General features: G+C 42.2%; 1 protein-coding gene across 1 annotated transcript; it reads right to left on the bottom strand.

Moving 5' to 3' along the window:
• Positions 1-1,513: 1,513 nt before the first annotated feature.
• Positions 1,514-2,452, bottom strand: LOC308355595 (olfactory receptor 10J5; the record flags this gene model as incomplete). Its single annotated transcript, XM_080823913.1, has 1 exon — positions 1,514-2,452. One exon carries the CDS (start codon positions 2,450-2,452, stop codon positions 1,514-1,516), a length of 939 nt encoding a protein of 312 aa, XP_080680039.1.
• Between the last annotated feature and the right edge of the window lie 17,854 nt (positions 2,453-20,306).

Genomic DNA, 20,306 nt, shown 5'->3' on the forward strand with positions numbered 1-20,306 from the left:
GGGCAAAAATGGACAGGGTCAAAGAGTGCTTCTTTGGGAGAGTTTAACGAAATTGTGGAAGCAAATGGTCTATAAAAGAGGGAAGTTGGATCTTGTCTCATTTCTGCTAGGATTTCAGGGAAGAAATGGTTATACCAGAGAAAATTTTCTATAAGAACATAAGGAAAAGGCACATTCACCTTTGTACTCATGATGTAATAATTTCAGAAAGTTCAAAAGCCCTCTGAGGTCTCTCCAAGCACTCCTTACAGGACCAGGACACCTCTTTTAGAGGGAGAGCAGTGCTGGTCATCAGCTGACATCAGTGACTACCTCACTCCACTGTGACAGACGGCCACAAGGGACACTGCACAAAGACTCCCCTCAGCCTTCAGCCAGTGACCTCAGAGGGATCTGTAGAGCAGAAGAAAATTACAGCTCACCTAGAAAAGGCTTCGGTGCCATTCCGGTGGCATAGAACAGACAAACACAAATAGAAAGTAAGGGGCAGGAGCCAACATGGGGATGGAATAACTAGGAGGAGAGGGATTGTATGAAAATGCATTTCCATGTCTGTCTTAGCATCTTCCAGCTCAGTCTAGGTAGAGATAACTTCTGACGGGAAGGTCTACGAAAATATTCAAACAATCTTCCTCGTTAAGGGTATACAATAATAGAGCTTGGTTATACTTATTTTGATATAAACGCAGGAGAAATATGAAGTTTTAACTGTTTACTGAGAGAAGGGAGTTTAATGGCATCTTCTTCAGATTCTAGAATCAGTACGGCCAATACCTGACTACTAACCTCAAATCCACTGCAGGTGCTACAGACCAATTAAAAATCTAGAAAGCTTCCATAGGTTGGAAAACCATCTTTATGGAAAATGTATCTGGATAAAAGTATGGTGACAGAAATGTCACCAGTACGTTCTCTCCCTGCCTAGCTTCTGGGGAACAAGGGTTTTTGCCTTGTTCCACAGAAGGAGGGATACACATAGAAATGGGTACTGTTGGAAGAGCTTATACGTTTGAGTAATAAAGTGAGTTTTGCTGAAGCTGTTCATTTTTCAATCAGCAAGAATTAAGGAAACACTTTCTGAAATGATCGCTACAAGGCAAATGTTTTAATTCCTGAGGATGAAAGCCATCCTTGGGCTGTCTCTCCTGCTTGTTTTCTTAAGACCCCATCCATGTCTGCTCCAACGGCCTCCTCTTCACATCTCCTTACCAGACTAGGTCAAGGACTTGACTGAGAGGAGCCAGGTGAAGTGAGGGCCAGAAGAGGTTCCCAAACCAAAATCCTGAGGCAAACAAGTAGTCCTAAATCTGGCTTGGAAGGATTCCCACATCTAAGGAATATTCACTAGAACATAAACCTGCTTTCCACCTGTCCCCAGAGCATGAAAAAGAAAAGCATTTCTACTGTTTGACCTTATTCTCGAGAAGCACTGTATTTGATGAACTCGTGTACTGCGGCATGTTTGTGAGCAGACACACATTACACTGGGCTAAAGGTCTCCTGACAAAGTGATTCAATCTGTTGAGAAATGTTTTTTGCCTACAGCTCTGCGTAGGGCATCCTTGACCTCCTTGTTTCTCAGACTGTAAACAACAGGGTTCAGCAAGGGAGTGATGATAGTGTAAGTCACAGAGAGAAGAAGGTCTTTTTCTATGGAGTTCTCAGACTTGGGCTTGAGGTAGGCAATAGAGGCACAGCCATAGTGGACAATGACCACCGTGAGGTGGGAGGCACAGGTGGCAAAGGCCTTCTTCCGGCCCTCAGCAGAGGCAATCTTGAGAATGGTGGAGATGATGAAGACATAGGAGATGAAGATCAAGCCCACAGGGACCAGGATCACAAATGAACTGACACCATAATTGATCATCTCATTGATCGTGGTATCAGTACAAGAGAGTTTCATGACTGGATAAATGTCACAGAAGAAGTGCTCCACCACGGCGCCACAGAAGGACAAACTGAACATGGCTGCCACATGGAGAACTGCCATAACCAGGCCAGTGCCAAAGGACCCACATACAAACATGACACACACGCCTTTGCTCACGAGGACTGTGTACCTCAGGGGGTTGCAGATGGCCACATAGCGGTCATAGCCCATTGCTGTAAGCAAGAAGCAATTATTAGTGGCCAAGATGACAAAAAAGAACATCTGAGTTGCACAGCCCGCCAGGGAAATGGGCTGGTTATGGAAAAGGAGACCAGAAAGCATTCGTGGGACACTGACCAGCGTGTACACAGTCTCAGAACTAGCCAACATGCTCAGGAAGAAGTACATGGGAGTGTGGAGATGACGGTCAACATGGATGATGGTCACAATGACAACATTACCAGTTAGAGTTAAAATGTAGACGGCAAGGAAAACCGCAAAGAGTGTTATCTGGTGCTTTCCGAAGATTGAGAAGCCCAGGAAGATGAATTCTGTCACTTCTGTGAAGTTCTTTCTCTGCATTTTGCTAGATCAGTGTCTGAAAGCAATAAAGGAAGTCATCAAGGAAAGCATTTTCATCAGCAACTGGACTGTACGAGAAGGGACAATAATACCCGAAGCGAGTGAGCCCAATTCTTTCCTTTAGGACCACTGAGCCCAGGCTCGGCGTACTTGCACCTGAAGAGAGAGCTACCAGTGCCTCCTTGGGGCTCACCCATGTGTGCATTATCATTGTGGAGTAAACCATTTCCTGTGCGTGGCCAAGACTGCTAAATAAACGCTTACCTCACATGCATCACACTGATATAAGGGGAAGAAAACTACAAGGAGGACGTCCTGTTCTGTGTTCCCACCGGTAATGACATCCACCACTTAGAACAAACGCTGTTAACCAGGTGACACAGAGAAGAGGGTTTCAGTGGGAATGATATGGCAGAATGGAGGAGTCCAGAAAGAGGAACTTGGAGAAGTAGTCACTGGATTTGGTAATAGTCACCAAGGCCTTCTATATGGCATTTCATTCAGTTGAGTTCTAAATCTAGAAACTTCATTTCAGAGGGCTAATATGGTCCAAACAGGTCATCAGAGCCTCAAAGCAGACTTTCTGCCATGGTCACTTCACTGTTTACTCAAGTGCCACTGAAGAGATCTCTTTTGCTGACTCATCATCCTTTTAAGAGGCGAAGCCAGGAAGAGAGAATTGTGATGAGAGGACATTGCTTTGTCTCCACTGCAACAGGACCGTGTTAGAGTTAAGTCAAGGCATGGATATAATATTGCAAGCACCAGAGTTGAGACAAGAGGAGGAAGGAATCTGCTAGCTGCTTTGGGCTAAACTGGCATATATTTTTGAAATCTGGTGCACACTGGATTTGACATAATGTTGAGAAATAATTCACTCATTAGTCCCCTTTATCAGAAGGAACACCCATCCTATGCAGAAAGCAAGCAGCTGATCCTGTGGGTCTCTACAGCGGCCATTCCATTGTTCTCCCTCTTTTCATTTTCACACTAACTAAAACGCACTTCCTCTCCCACCCTCCCCAATTCCCTGAAATTTGACTTCATCATGTTCACTTCCATCAAACTGTTCTCTCAAATGTCACCAGAGTCTCCATGGCTAAAACTGTCAGACTTTGCTTTTTCTTCTTTTGACATTTCTAAACATTCTGCTCCTGGAAACCTTCTGTGACCTTGGTTTCCATGACACTATGCTAGCTCTCTCTCTTCTCAGTGCTCAGGTAGTTATAACCCTCCATAAATCTGCTCCCTTCACCCACATAGTAATTGTAAATGCTATTCTATGCTTAATATTTGGCCCCTGATTTTCTCTCCACATTGTCCCATAATGTTCTTCTGTTACTATTTCCATACAGAATGCTCCCAAATCTCTCTTTCCATCCATCTTTCTCCCCCAAGTCTACAACCTCCCAGGGACTTTATTGTGGGCTTTGCAAACATAATTTTGGAATTTCAAAAGCAAATAAAACAGCTACCCTTCTGATATTCAGAAAAAAATCTCTCCATCTCTATTTTTCCAACTTCCTCAGGGACCACACCATTATTCCAGTCTATCTGAGTCCGTGTTTTACGTCCAGAGCTCTTGAACATCACATGCAGTGAAATTCTTCCTTAAGCGCGGTCTCACGTTTGTCCCAATTTCTGGATTCACAATGATTCAACACAAGATTAGGATGCCCAAATCCTCTAAGTGGGATAATAAAAGAAATTCCTAATCCAAAATTTTTATGGAAATGCAAAGAACCAAGAATGCCAAAAACAATTTCAAAAAAGAACAAAGGACTTAGACTATTTCATTTGGAGACTACAGCAATCAAGGCGGCATGGTACTCATATTAGACACAACTCAATGGACCAAAAACAGTCCAAAAATGAGTCACACATAAACGGGCAATTGATTTTTGATGAAGTTCTAAGATATCTCAATGATATTTTCAACAAATGCTGTAGCAACTGGATATCTATATGATTAAAAAATAAATAAACCCCAAACCTTACCTCATGCAATACACAGAAAATCATTCAAAATAAATCAAAGACCTCCATATAAGAGCCAAAACTAAAAATTCTGGACAAAACTGAAAAATCTTCACAACCTTGAAACAATCAAGAGTTCTTAGATACAAAACAAAAAGCATAAACCATAGAAAAGCCATAAATTTAACATCATAAAAACTAAAGCTTCCATTCTTCAAAAGATGTTAGAAAAATGAGGAAAGCCACAGATTGGAAGAAAATATTCACCGTAGAGATGTATAAGCTTGTATTCAGAATATATACAGAACTCTTACAACTCAATGCTAAGACATTTTTTCTTTTTTTTTTTTTTAAAGATTTTATTTATCAGATAGAGATCACAAGTAGGCAGTGAGGCAGGCAGAGAGAGAGAGAGAGAAGAAGGGAAGCAGGCTCCCTGATGAGCAGAGAGCCTGATGCAGGGCTCGATCCCAGGACCCTGAGATCATGACCTGAGCCAAAGGCAGAGGCTTTAACCCACCTGGCCACCCAGGTACCCCAATGCTAAGACATTTTTTAAGTTGGAAAAATATTTGGACATTTCACAAAGGATATACAAATGGTTGAAAACCACATTAAAGATGTTCAATATCATATCATAAGCCATCAGAGAAATGAAAAATAAAACAATGAGTTTACCACTACACACCCACTCCCATGGCTCACATCAAAACTTTAACACCAAATATTGGCAAGGAGACAAAGGAACTAGAACCCCTAAGCATTGTGGGTGGTGATACAGAACGGTATAACCAATTAGTACAACAGTTTTGCAAGTTTTCAGAAAGGTAAATATATACTAATCTCATGGCTCAATGATTTTCCTAAGTACTTACACAAGAATTAAAACGTGTCCACACAATGTCCACATCTGTGTGGACATGTGTACAGACATGTTCATGGAATGTCCTTAGCAACTTCACTGCTGGAAGCCAAAAGCTGGACACTCCAATGTTTAGGGTCAATCAACAGGTCCCTACAATGAAATATTCAAGCAATAAAAGCAACAGCTTACCAGTACAAACAAAACATGGCTGAATCTTAACATTCTGGATCACAGAACTCAGGAAAGAGACATTCAGTACAATCCTATTTATAGGAAACTCTAGAAGATGCTAACTTAATCTATAGAGCAAGAAAACCAATCAGTGTTTGCCAGAACTGTTAGGGAGTTGACCACGAAAGAACACAAGGGAACTTTTTGGAATAAAGAAAATGTTGATTATGGTGGTAGTTATAAGATGTATAAATTCATCAAAACTCAACAAAATGTATACTTAAAATTGGTACATTTTGTTCCATTATTTATATTGCATAGCATGATATTATATCATATTATGTAATACTGTAATGTTTTATACCTCAAAGCTCATTTTTAAAATGATTCTGTCACAAAGTAGACTATCTCTGCAAATATGTCATGGCTAGGCCCACAAATCTTCAGGGGCTCATTAGAATGTAAGAAACACAGGAATTGTCCGGGGCTTGGGATATCCGGAAACTTATCTAGAATCTTTCGACATCAACCATGTAGTTTTGGACAAATCACTTAAGATTATCCTCAGTATCAGCTCTGTGATAAGCAATATTTTTTTTTTTTAGGAGTCAAAACAATGAAGAAAACAATGAGACAATGAAACACGAGAGAGACAGAAATGTATCTGCAGATCATCTTCTTGGGAAAATAAAAACACCACAACAGGCTAATGTAATGAAGAGTTAGTGCAGCCGATGTTTTAGTCATGAAGATTGTACTCCAAATAAAAGAGAAAAAAATTCTAAGTTGCAAAGAGAATTGAATTTGTAAGGAAAGAAACTACTACAGACTTTGATACTTAGCACAAATCATCTACCTGTTATTTATTCCCTAACAGTGAACCTGTTAGGGAAAGGGAAAGAATTTTAGAACTACAGTTTAGGCCAATATCCTGAAAATTGATAATACATGTAAATTACTCCTGCAGAATATAAACAAAACCCTATGGTCTCTTCTTCAGAGACCCTGAAACAAATACTCTAAGATGCTAGGGATGGATAAAGTGACCTCTTTAAAAAATCTGAAGGCAGTGGAAGAAAAACACTTGATCATAGGAAAGAATCTGCAAGGCTGAGCTTTGAGGACATAGCCTAATTGGCCTATCTTTGTGGGTTTTCCACCCCAGAACCCCAGATCCCAGCACAAGGTGGATGCAGAAGCAAGTGGGACTAGAGCCTGCTCAGGGACATACAGGCATCCCCAATGTCTCTCAAATCTAATCTGACAGCATCTCCAACCAAAAAAAAAAAAAAAAAACAGCAACAACAAAAAAAAACCCAAAAACAAAAACAAAAACAAAAACAAACCTGGTGCCTTTTCAAGACTATGCAGTCTTACAATTACCTACATCTCTCCAGACAGGACTGTAGCTTAGAACAAGCAGCCCATGACCTGCACACTGGCCCTCCTGGCTCTGAGGCAGTCTGTAAGAGAAGGAACGCCTATAAACTCAGCCATCAAGAGAGGAATCTCCAAGGAAAAGCCTTGTTGACTAGCCCTGCCCTCCTGAATCTCTTCCTCAGAACTTCCTAAGTATCTCGAGGGAATCAGTCGAGTTAGACTCCAGACAGGTATCAAGGGATCTTATTAAAAATGGAACATCTTTATTTTTCCAAGTAGATGGTGCTTTGTAGTTTCTGGAGCCATCTTCTCAAATGGTTTCCTTCCCTATCCTTGACTTTACTGAGGGGATGTCACGGACAGGCATGTGTGGTGCAGGGACTGTCACCTTTAGGAGACAGGGGATTAGTCTGTGGAACATTTCCAAGACAGAGGGTGCTTAAGTAAAATTCAGTATTCCCCAATGAGGCTCATTTGTTAATAGATTCCATTTCAGCAGGATAAATGATATGGGCAAATCATAGCCTGAGTATAGTAGTTGGATTCCTTGCAGGAGACTTTCCGATGGCTAGATCACGGTCCTGGCAGCCAGAGCTCCCTATAGTTGCCTAACGTTCACTCATCTCATCAGGGGCAAGCCCCTTTCCCCTCTCTCTCAAGACTCTTCTGAGACTTCAGCAAATGTTTTAGTTTTCCATTTGATCTATGCTTACTCCTCCCTTAGCTGCATAGAAGTTATAGAATGCTAAGATTTTAGTGTACTTTTTACCTCCCCTTTATACCAATAAGACCATTCCAGTAGCCTAGGATCATGCATTACACACAGACACACACCCCAGATAAGGATCAGGTAAGTCCTATCAACGACAGTGCTGGTTCCATCTACTGTGGTTCAATGTCTTTAAGCCTCCAAATCTTCTCAATGGAAGTCACAATAAGGAACTAAATAGCCCCCAAATCCTGTTCAACCAGTTTCAAACCCAGTAACTTCTTGATCCAGTCTTTCCCCAACTGTGCAGTGACCTCACTGTCTTGCATAACCCTGACTTTGGAAGCTACCTGAAGCACATTCCATAAATCCCCTACTCTTCACTTACCTTTCCCGGCCCAGCCTTCCCCCAGCCCTAACAGAGGCCGTGCAATCATGGATGCCTGCTCCCCCAACATTCCTTTGACACTTTTAATGTGCTTTAAAGCTCACGAAAAAAGTTGGAAATCTGATGGGAGAAACTCCTGCATACTCTTTCCCTAGATTCACCAGTTGTTTCTGTGTTGCCCCATTTTCTTCATCATCTCTAACTCCTAATCAGTTGAAAGTTAGAGACATCAGACTTCTTTAAATACTTTAGTGAGCATTTCCTTAACAAGGAAGTCCTATTACATAACCATAAAATGACAGAGACACGGAATCAGGAACCATGATGTCTCACCTAAACACAAAGTGGCAGAAAAAAATTAAGACCCAACGTTCAGTCTTCCCCCATCCCAGTGCTTCCCCTTCATAAACCGGAGAGTACCCTATTCTTTCTTGGAGTTCCTGATCTTTTAAATGCTTCCCCCCAAAGCCCTAAGGATAACTTTTTCTAGAAAAAGGTAGGGGAATTAAAGCCCATCCTTTGCTTACCTCTCCCTATCCACCTGATCAAGAACATTACTTTCCAAGAGGCCAGTGGTCTCTGCAGGGTGACCAATCACCCAATACGCAGGTTTATCTAGAAAATCTGTACTAGTCACTCCCATTTTCCATGACCCAAATCACTCATCCTTCTTTCCCCTTGGCCATGGCTCAATCATCATCCCAGGCAAGATGGATGCCACTTTCTCCAAATTCTTCACACTTTCTTCTCCCTCAAACTCACAGAGACCTTGAAGGTGCAGCACAAAAACCTGGAACCCTCAGAAAGCAGGCTGTTAATAGAGGGCTCACCACCTTCAAATACTCCATCCAATACTTCCCTAAACAATGGCACTCACCCACAAACAAGCACCCACATCAAGAAATGAACTCTGATTCACTACCATCTAGTTCCCAGATCCCATTCAATGTTTTGCCAACTGTTCCTGACCAGGTTTTTAAAGCGATCCACTTCAGACTCAAGCTTCACATTCACCAGCATGGGCTGCTAACCTCCTTTCATCTAGAAGAGTTCTTTCATCTCTCTTTGTCTCTCAGGACCTGGACACTTCCAAAGGTTACAGGCCAATTATTTTGTTGAAGACCCTTAAAGTTTGCTTTGCCTAATGTTTTTCTCACGAGAAGACTCCGGTCGCATCTCTGGCAAGATGGCGTATGCTTCGATCCTTCACCGGATGGTATCAAGAGGCACAGATTCTGAACGACCCCATTTCTAACGATGCTCCGTTGGACCACGTAAGATGGCATAAATCACAGTTCTCTACTTTGAAGTCACTCTTAAATTAGTATTTTGCAAAGATGCAGTTTGAAACTATATAAGTATCCTTTTCTTCACACTTATGTATTCATCTACATCATTTTAGATTTATGGTTTACCCATTTATTCAAGGGGCTATAATTACTTCTAGTATTTATGTTAATTCTCAAGTTGCTCCCAGTGTGGTCAGTGGGAACCCCTTCACACTGGCTCTGGTGTTCTCCTGACAGGTCTCCATTATTATTTGCTCATTTCCTTCCTTTCTGGCACGAAACAGTAATCCAGACTCATCTTCTACTTTCCCTGGCCCAGACCTGGAATTCGCTACTTCTCCAAGGATCCCTGGTTCCGTTTAGTGAAACACAGTGTCTAGTAGGCAAGGAATTCATAATGAAACCAAAAATTCTCATCTAACACCACAGGGTAACTCTGAAGTTCTCCACTTCCATATCAAACTGTCCTTTAGAAAGCAGATACAATGAGAAAATATATTAAGGATAATGGGTATCAATTCCCTTGCAGGTAACCAACTTCACTTTCCGCCCACCCCCTCCTCTGCCCCACCCTCCCCGCTCCAGAACTGGCTCCTACTCCCTTCCTGACCCCTCCTCTGCCCCCTCCATCGTGCTGAGTCACTCCACATCCTTAAGTATCCTCTCCCCCAAGTGTGTCTTGCTTGTCTGGTCCCATCTAATGTCATAATCCTAAATCTTTCAGTAAGGAAAAAGAAAAAGAAGAAACTTCGTTTCCTTGGGGTGCTTTTTCACAAACTACATGGTAATTTGATTCACGGCGAGGAATTCTAAGTATTAGGCATTCACATTATTCTCTGGTAAGAGTCTTTAATCCATAGGAGGAAGTATAGCAAAGTGCTTGCACTCAAAAGTATTTTTCCCTTCTTTTCCCTTGTCTCTTCACTTTTTAAAAATTCTACCCAAGTTTTCATCACCGCTTGTTTAATCCAACAAATATCTACTCTGTCACTAGTATACAGGAAGCACAATATTAAGCAATGGATCGGACCCAGGGAAAGAAAATAGAGTCTTTTATAAGGTTTTGTCTGGGTGTTTGGATGAATACACAAATACCTATAATGAGACAGAATACTGTAATGCCATAAAATGTCATAATAACAATGATTTTCAAGCACTCTGGGTAAAGCACCATGCTAAGTACTTCGTGTGCGTTTACCAGCCACTAACGCCCCAGGAATGAGTGGCTGTATTACCATTTCACATGGGGGGAACTGTAGATGCACGAAGCTTGAATGCTTGCCTTTTCAACATTTAGAAAAAGAGCGCGGGGTTTGGAATCCACATTTGTCTGATTCCAAAATCTCTGCCCTTCCTCACTATGGCATTCAGAAGACGGAAACATCCTTTCCTATCAGGGGGTCAGGAGAGACTCCATGAAGCAGACAAGGGATAGACTTAGCCCCTGGAGGTCTGAGAAGCAGAGATTCTCTGAAAGCTACTTCAAGTCACAGGAAATGAATCAGGATTTGAGGAAGGGACTCGGCACATGCCCACAAGTAGAGTCTGGGGTGCAATGGGATTTGCGGAAGGAGTAAGACCAGACCAGTGGCCTGGGAAAGCATCGTGGTTGGCTCTAGATCCCAGGACAATGAGTCTGCATTTCATCCAAGCAGCATAAGGTAAGGAAGCCCAGTTCCCTCCGTAAACCACACTCAGGTGGTCAGAGGAATGACTGTGTGGGGGACTGCTTCCAGGAAGGGGCACTTAGGGTCTGACCAGCACTGGGGATTCGAGTAGGAGGCACGAGATTCTGGATGGTGGTTACTGAACCCGGACAATCCAGCCCAGGAGGTTGGGAGGGAAGATGAAGGGGATGAAGTGCCGTCCGAAATGAGAAAGGCAGATGGATCGGGGGCCGTGACCACAGTAGCATGGAAAGCAGTTTAATAGGATTAAGGAAATGGAATACATGGACATTTTTAAGAAATTTGCTTGAAACCTGAAGAAAAGAACAAGATGGAATCATCGCAACTCCAATAAGCGAGGTTTAACGTCAAAGAATGGGAGGTCCCTGGCCACAGCCCATTAGAATAGTCCTCTCATCTGAAAAGCCTGCACACTGCACTGCACAGGACACACAAAAACCTCATGGAGGGAGCACACACCTGAATGAATGCTAAGGCAGCAGCCCCCCAGAGGGATACTGAAGCTCACTGAGCTGCTGGAGACAGGAGAAAGCAACACAGTCAGTCAGATGCTGACATCGAGGGACCCTGAAGGAGGTGAGGGAGGTCAAGTCATAGTGAAGGGGAAAGGAGGAGAGGCACCTGAGAAGTTGGAACACTTCTCCAGAACTCAGAGGTGGTGTCTACCATTTGCTTCAATCTCTACAGCAAAAGGCTGGCATGTTTTGAATTGACAGGGAGAGGGAGGATTTTCAGGGTCTTCAGCAGAAAGCAGAATCCCAGAATGTCCTACAAACAGAAGTCTACTTCACAGAAAGATGGAAGGAAAGCCTTGCACACACAGCCCACTAAGGCCAGAGCACAGGAGGTCCGGCAGAGGCTCCAAGAGAAGAGGGGTAAGACTCCTACTCCCATAGGCTGACTAGACCCCTCCTGTCACCCTCAACTCCACCTCTGCTCTCCCAGCCCAGAACCAGGTCACAGGATGGCACCCTAGCAGTCCCTTGTAGCTAATAAATAACCCCCAGGAGTTTCCAGGCCAGGCCCAGCCCTCTTACCCTCAGCAGTTCTGACCCTGGGCACTGGGGCCAGGCTGGAAAATGCCTCACACATCCCTGGTGCTCTGCATCCCCCATCCTCCCCCACAGCTGCATATAAACCCTGGGGAACCTGAGGTCTAAGAGCGTGAGCCTAAGAAGCTGGGGGACAACCACAGTGCTCTCTGTGCCCTCACCCTGGTCCCTCCGCTGCTAACACAGCCCCAGGCCGAGAGCATGGACAAGCTGCTGCTTCTGGTCCCGGCCCTCGCCAGTCTCCTGGGGGCCTTTGCTCACACAGGTTGGAAGATCATTGGTGTGTGTGTGTGTGTGTGTGGAGAGGTGGGGACTGGAGGGACAAGCCACAGGAAGGAAAGATGAGTAGTTGCTCTATAGAAGACTAAATTTGTGATTTTCTTTTCTATTCGCGTTCTAGGTGAAGGTTATTTTATCCCTTTCCTTCTGTAGCTGACATGAGTAGGGATATGTTTTCCTAAGAATGCTTACACTGAGCTTGATCACACAGGTGGAGAACCGTCAGCAGCAATCCCCCAAACCCCCCTGCTTCGGCTGACCCCTCCAGTGCCCATGGCCTCTTCTCCTACGGTATCAGAGCAAAAGCAATGAGGGGATCATCTTTTAAGACTGGGATTGAGAGTATAACATCATCAATGGGGGTGAGGGTTGACAAGGTGGTCTCCAAGGTCAAAGAGGAGTTCCCCATTCTGGTGCACACCAACCTGTGCCAATTGGGTGGGAATCCCCTTCGGGCACTGCTAAGCTCCAGGTCAACAAAAGCCTTGGTAAGAAAGTGGCTGAGGAAGGGTTCCCCTGGGGGAGCTCACCCCAGACTGTCCTGGGGCAGGAGTAGGATTCCCATGCAGGAAAGTGTGAAGAGAGACCGTCCTTCATGAGAGAGCCTGGGATTTGTACAGGTGGGTCTCTGCACCATCCTCAAAAGAGAACCGGTCGGTATACTGGGGTATCCACACCAAAGTCCGTATCCCAGACTGGCAGGCCCTGAGCCAGGAGACACAGGAGAACATGTTCACCGAGCTCTAGAAGTAGAGAAGCGGCTCTGCTCCAGCAGGACAAAGTTACTGGGAAGGACAGTCACCGACAGGAAAGACCCACTCTGGAGACAATGACGCTTCATGCCCTAAGGCTAACTCCTGTTTTCTTTGATCTTATCTACTGAAGGGCTTCATTTGTAACAGAAGGTTCAAGGCTCTAACATTTGTTCAGCATCTTTCAGGGCCCCAAGTATCTACTATTTAGAGGTCACATTTTTTTAGTTTTTCTATTTTTCAAAAAACAGGGACTCACTGGGATGTAACAAAAATACAAATTTGTTGTAGAAGAAAAATAATAAAGGGCTTGATTACTAGGAGCAGCTTTTCCACTTTCAACTCAACGGAGTTTATTCTTACTCAACTATTTCTACGGAACTTAGATGAAGACCTGCTACACTGGGCTTCCTGGTCACAGCTGATAGAAACAGAAAGGCCTAACTGGTCTGGGGCTGCTCTACTCAATAAAAGCTCTTTCCCTTTTCTGTGGCACAACCCCACATCTAATAAAACACAAGCCTGAAAAGTATGAGAGCAGGATTACCTGGGGCCACATAGTCCTACACCGCTGGACCATTCTCCAACACTTGTTGATCCTGCCAGTGTTCCTAGGTCATCCAAAAATATTACAAGACTCATGGTACCTTTGCTTAAAATCCCTGGAAGATCCCCAGGCCCTTATGATAGAAGGTAAACATCTCAGCATGGAATACAGGATCTTACAAGATGTGACTACCTGACTAAAGGCTGTGCTTCTAGGATGTTCAGCCACTGACAAGCACACAATACATATTATACATTATAATATTGGTATATTACTTGTTTTGTTGTAGTTGCTGTTTTTCCCTAAAGCACATGGGACACCACAATGTCGTTGGTGCTCAAGGAGAGTATGTTTCATCTGTTAACTCCTTTCCCAAATGGAAAAGGGCGAACGGTCCTCAACTTAGGGGGAGTCCCAGATAAGTACAGCACAAGACACATTGGTCCTAATTTGCACAGAATCAAGCCAATGAAGAAAAACATCTGGATAAACCCAGAGTTTTAACAAGAAACCTGCTGAAACCAAGAAAGGAGACCACTTGTAAGTGCAGATGAAAGGCACAGCACAATGTTATAAAAACAGACTCCAGAAACAGATGATCACACACTGTAGCCTATGAAGAGTTCCTAGATGCTAAGGGAAAGCTGCTGCATGGTTTCTCATAAGTCAGGTCCCATGAACCACCCCACTGAGTGGTAAGAGAATGGGTCAGTGGACCCAGACAGTTAGGCAGGTGTTTTGTTGATAGTGAAGAAAAAAATATCTACTGACTTAACCATGTATTTTCCATTTATGATACATCTCCATAATTTTACATTTTGCATACTAAAAAAAAAAAACCCCAGGTATAATCCTGTTCAACAAATGTAATTGGAATAACTTTTGCAAACATTATGCATTTTAGTTTCTCCTTTAAAGTGTCTCCCCTCTGCAGCCTCCCCACTGTGGGACTAAGCCACATGATAGAATGTTTCAGGGCAAATATGCTCTAGTAAGATGAACTTAGTGGGCAAACAAAAAGTTTCCTCTAATAAGACTATCATGAATAATATTGATGCTCACATATATCTTGTACTCTTCTTCAAAGATCATAATTCTAAGTCCTCTTACCAGAAATCAAGGCCCTGTTACTAGTTCATTAACTACGAGAACTGTAGTGTTACACCTCTTTGCTGACCTATTTCAGAGAGGGTGTAAGATCCCCAGGAGTTCTCCCCCACTCACATGGGAAAATCTGTAAGATCCAACCTGGGGAACCTACAAGATAGCCTAAAAAGAAAGCAAAAGATACCAGGTATATGTGTCCTGATCACTCATTCTGGCCTGCCTACATCATCACTGGAATTGCCCTATCAAAATGAAGTTGGTGGCTCAAGCTGGTTAAGAAAATGGACCTAGAGCTTTAGCTTAACTTGTGATCTTTGTTTCAAAATGAGACAAGACACAGAAGTTCCCCTTTTCAAGGAAAAAACAGAGCCTGATAGTTAAGGCAGAAAATAGATCTTCTTTGAAACTACTGGAATAGGAGAAAGAGACATCAAGAACTGGGCTCAATTCTGAATACAGCAGGGATAAGGGGCAGGGTAGGAGTCATGGGAAGAGAAATTACTATGCAGAAAACCTCAGAGATAGGGGAGATTCTGGTTCAAGAGACCTAACAGAAACCTTCCTGGAGGCAAACCAGGGTGGTCAAATTCCAAGGGTGGAGGGTGAGGATTCTTTCTAAAATTGGGTGAACTGCAGGCTCTACAAGGACAGACAAAAGCCCAAGGTCAAAGCCTACTGGAGAAGAGGGCTTAGAAGAGCCTGACTCAAGTCTGGTCAAGGAGAGGGTCACAGTCCTCCTCTCTCTCCTGTTAGTCAAGAAGAGCAGAGACATTTCTTTTCCATTGAACAACATGAGGCCATTTCTTGTTTAGTTGCCTTTTATTCATGAAGGACCAGCTAGACCATCTTCGGGGACTTGCTAGAAAACATCTGCTGAATGATACAAGTCCTACATCAAATGTGGGGAGTTTTTATGAAAAGAGAAGAAACCCAGTTGGTAAGTGTGGACAACCAATGGAGAAGACCAACACCATTGGGCATGATGCATCACGAGTGCTGAGGCAAGGATGGCAACGACAATCCAACAGACTTGCTGGTTTGAAGTCTGAGGATCTTTAGTGACAGCACAGATATCAATATCACAAGCATGGTCATCTCTCAGAGCAGAAACAGCAACATCCAGCTCATAGGGCTTCCTTACATGGCCCCAAGAAGGATCACAATGGTCAGGCTCAGGGGAGCCAAACCAGGAGAGTAGAAGAAAAAATGAAAACATTAGTTTGGAGAATTGGAGGCAGATATTGGAGAAAACTAGAACTGAGAATTTGGCAAGGGCTGGAAAAATGGGCAAATGGATCCAATCCATTTTATAGATGATGCTTCAAAGACCATGAACAGGGGTGCCTGGGTGGCTCAGTGGGTTAAAGCTGCTGCCTTCGGCTCAGGTCATGATCCCGGCGTCCTGGGATTGAGCCCCGCATCGGGCTCTCTGCTCAGCAGGGAGCCTGCTTCCTCCCTTCTCTCTCTGCCTGACTCTCTGCCTGCCTCTCTGCCTGCCTCTCTGACAACTTGTGATCTGTCTGTCAAATAAATAAATAAAATCTTTAAAAAAAAAAAAAAAGACCATGAACAGAGCTAAAATCTAAAAACCCACAAGAGCAGGTTATGGTTTTCTATTGAAACAGAAAATTTCTCTATAGTTGCCTCCCTTTTGGATTTCCTGCTTATAAAGTAAGTCTGTTTTCATTAGGTTTGGTCTGATTATTTGTGTAAATGCAATAAGAATGGACATTGACTGAATAAGTCTTTTTGAGTTTGCTTTGCTGGAACTTCTCACAAGGACTCTCAGACTTTCAAAATCCTCAAGTCTTGGTACCCAAGCCGAGAACTCACCACCCAAGTTCTCCTTCAGTACCTATAGATATGGATAGATTCCTCTCTTCAAAATATCCAAAGCTTGCTGAGCTTGCTGGGAAATGACCTTCCTTAACTCACCTGATAAGGCTGGAAACCCTATTAAATAAGCCAGATACCAAGCTGATTTTTTTTCCCAGAGGACTCTAAGCACCAGCTCTATAAAGTCAACCTTAGTTCCTTAACACTGTGAGCCAGATCTGATTCTATGTACCATTTTCAAATAGGACATTCCAGTCCGAGCCTAAATATAACCAGTGTCTCCAATTATGTCCTGTTACAAGGAGAACAGATTCTTATTGAACTTAAGCAAATAACTGGCACAAAAACAAGAATGCTCAAGGTTTTCCAGATTCGGGAGGGAACACGGAGATACAAACAATAAAGCTTTCATTTTTGTTTACAAAAGTATAATCTAATTGTTACAAATAACTTTGGAGAAGAGAGAAAGGGGAGTTCTTACATCCAGAAAATGGAACATGAACAGTCTACCAAGGTTCCAAATGAAACCCACCAATGTCCCTTCATTAGTCCATTCAATCCTTTGTAATTAATTCTTGTTCTGCTCTTCCTTGGGCTATCACTTTTATGAACCCATCAGTTTCCCCTATTAGTGTTCTGGAAATCCTTAGTCCAGTAGTGTGGTCTCAAGGGTATTAAAGCAATGCCATCAGAAGCCTGTAAGCCCAGAGTACCTGTCACAGTCCTTTCCATGGGTCTGAGAAGACCAACTGTTCCGACCTGCAGCTAACTGCAAATGCTTCCAGGGAAGAATCAGAGTAAAATAAAAGCCATCTGTGGATGGCAGACTTAAAATAGCCATGGTTTAGACCTGATAAGTGTTTACTCAATAAGAACATCTGGTTTCTATAGAAGACATTTTAAGGCAATTACTAAAATTATGGCTGATAACCTACTGGACATACCACGCATAGAGAATACTGACCAAATTCTAGTAACTTCATACAATTTCTGAACTATTTATGTTAATATTTACACAGACAAATACAACCTATGGAAAGCTAGTATCTTCCTTATTTGACAAAGCCTTTCCATGCCATCCAGCATATCAAATAAACCAAATTAGTTTAACATCTCTTTTTATAAGATAAGAGAACAAATCCTTTGAGATTTTCAAAGGTGCCTCTGAGAAATCTCAAGCCACTTTGAAGTCAAGAAGATTTCATTTAGGATTTGATTTGGGGAAGGCAAAATTATCAAAAGTGTAAAAAACCTCAGCTTGTTTAAAAAGTGATAAGACTTGGTTCTCTTAAATAATCAAGAACATGCACCATGAGGTTAACATAGAGCACAGGAAGTTATTCTGATAAGACGTAGAATCTTTGTTTCCAACGTGGATTACTTAAAAAGTAAGAAAAACCTCCTACAATCTATTAAGAACAGACCAATAATGCAAGAAAACTTTGTCATTTTAACAGAGGAAAACCAAATTCTAGTTTCGTATCGTTATACCTTTGAACTCTTTATAACCCTATAGATAAATCCATCCAATCTTCCCCACCTTATTGCCACATAAAATTACTTTTCGACAAAACCTTCTACACTGGCTATATTCAGGAGTTCTCTCTGTATTTTTCCTTTTTCTCATTTTGAACCAGTTGCCTTAACACAAAATTAGCCTAATTTCCCTTTAATGAAAACACATTTTCTGTACCTTTCCTATATCACTCATCAAAGACCTACCCTATTTTTCTTGTATACTTTGCCTAACTAGTTATTTCCCTTATTTTGGGTAGTTTTATTTTCCTATACTAATTGCAATACTTTAATCATTAGTAACTTTTTACAGAGAAAGCTACAAAGTAGACAATCACGAATTGTCACCTATCAACATTATAGCATATTTTACGACTATACTATCTCAATTTTACAAGGATGTGCTTCCTCATTTTTCAATGTGCCAAAAAAAAAAAGAAAGAAAAGAATGCATAATAGTCTCCTGTGTCTCATTTCTCTATACCACATAAAATTAAGGAGCCGCAATATATAAACTTAAATTTGTCTCCAATAGTAAATATCTCAGCAGTTTCATAGAAATGATTAAGATATTTAATAAGTATTATTCCTTAATTTAGCATATTTCTAAGGTTGTAAGTTACCAAAAAGATTTTAGAAACAATTTTTTAGGAGACATATAACCAGTAAACAAAGATAGCTGTGATCTCATTTCCCCTTTAACTATTTGTACAATACTTGTGTGTTAGGGAAGTATCACCAATTTAAAAAAAAAAAAGACACTGAAAAAAGTCAAATTCTTGTTCTATTGCTGTGTTTGAAAAAGTAATTAATATCAAGTAATTCATTTTTACTGCATCTTTACCTGCACATTTGTTTTTAGGTTGAATTTGTAACTTTTATAATCTTGAACAGCCAGTAAATATCCCTTATTTGACTAGTAAATCCACATAGAATGAAAATATGCCCGTATGATACTCATTGCTGATAACTCAGACGTAGCTGCTTTTATTAAATCAATGGTATTACACTCATCTTCAAAGATTTGCTCAAATCACATGAACCAGAAAAACATTTGGGTTAGCTTCTGATTTCTGGAAGTTTGGGGAATATTTCATTTATATAAGCAATCATTTATCTCTAAGCTAATTTGAATAGAGCTTCTTTACAGGATTTTATAAACCAATTTGGTATACCATCCAGGGATAGAACGTATTTAGGTATATGTACACACACAGGCACACACACACACACACACACGCACACACCCACCTTCTACTTTTCCTTCTAAAATTTTGGCCATGAGTCAGGTAAACAAATACAGTAATAGAAAAACCTCACTGGTCCATCTCCAATCTGTATTTTCATCCCAGTTGTTTGACAGACAGAATAAGTTCAGGTTACCGACTCAATGTGAGGGTTAAATATTTCCCCCCACATTTGTGGAGGAGATTAAAGTTTTCTTTTGCCCTGATAAATCCTCTTATGGAGGCTCTGAACTACATTTTAGGGAAGAGACTGAGGACACACCAAGCAACAATCTGGAGGTCTCCAAAGTCTGAGGGGAGAAAATATCCCGTCTGTTTCCAGCTGCCTTTTCTATTCAACCTCATGTAACTGCTTTTAGGGGTCCCTGAGTCCCTTGAGAGTCCTCATGGGGACAGGGAGCACAAAGTTCAAGAACAGAAGATGCAGAAGGTAGGGGCTAAAAGGGGACAAATCAAAGGATTCGAAGGAGCTGAAGGAAATGAAGGTGGTAAAAGCAGCAGAAGCAATGGGAAGGGAAAGGTCTTAGGGGAACCAGGTTGGGGAGATCTTCAGTTTCTCAAAGAAGCCACTGAAGTACCATATGATCTTAGCAAAACCATGCCCACAAGAAAGCAGAGTTAGCAGGACATACAGTCAGCAGGTTCGAGAAGGGAGCTTCAGTCCACTGAGAAGCTCTCACAAGAGAAGCAAGACCAAAAGGATCAAACAGAGCTCACAAAGACCCAAGGGAAAAAATTATCCACAGGAGTCAAACCAAATTCTCACTTGAGAAAGAGCCAGGAAGAATTTCTAGCCCGTGAAGCCAGAAAGTAAGTTCCCACCCAAAACAAAGAGCCAGGAAGAACTCTCTGGCCCAGGCAGTCAGAAAGTAAATTCCCATTCAAAACAAAGAACAAAGCCCAGGAGTGGAGGAGTGAATCTCTATTTGAAACAAAGAGCCAGTAAGAAAGATATCCCAGTAGGTACCTGGCAGACAAAGAGGACTGGCCCTTTAACACACCTTCCAGACGACACTCAGAATCTTAAAAATCAAAATCTGTCAGTGGACTGT

Source organism: Martes martes, assembly GCF_963455335.1.
Source record: "Martes martes genome assembly, chromosome: 15".
Taxonomy (NCBI): domain Eukaryota; kingdom Metazoa; phylum Chordata; class Mammalia; order Carnivora; family Mustelidae; genus Martes; species Martes martes.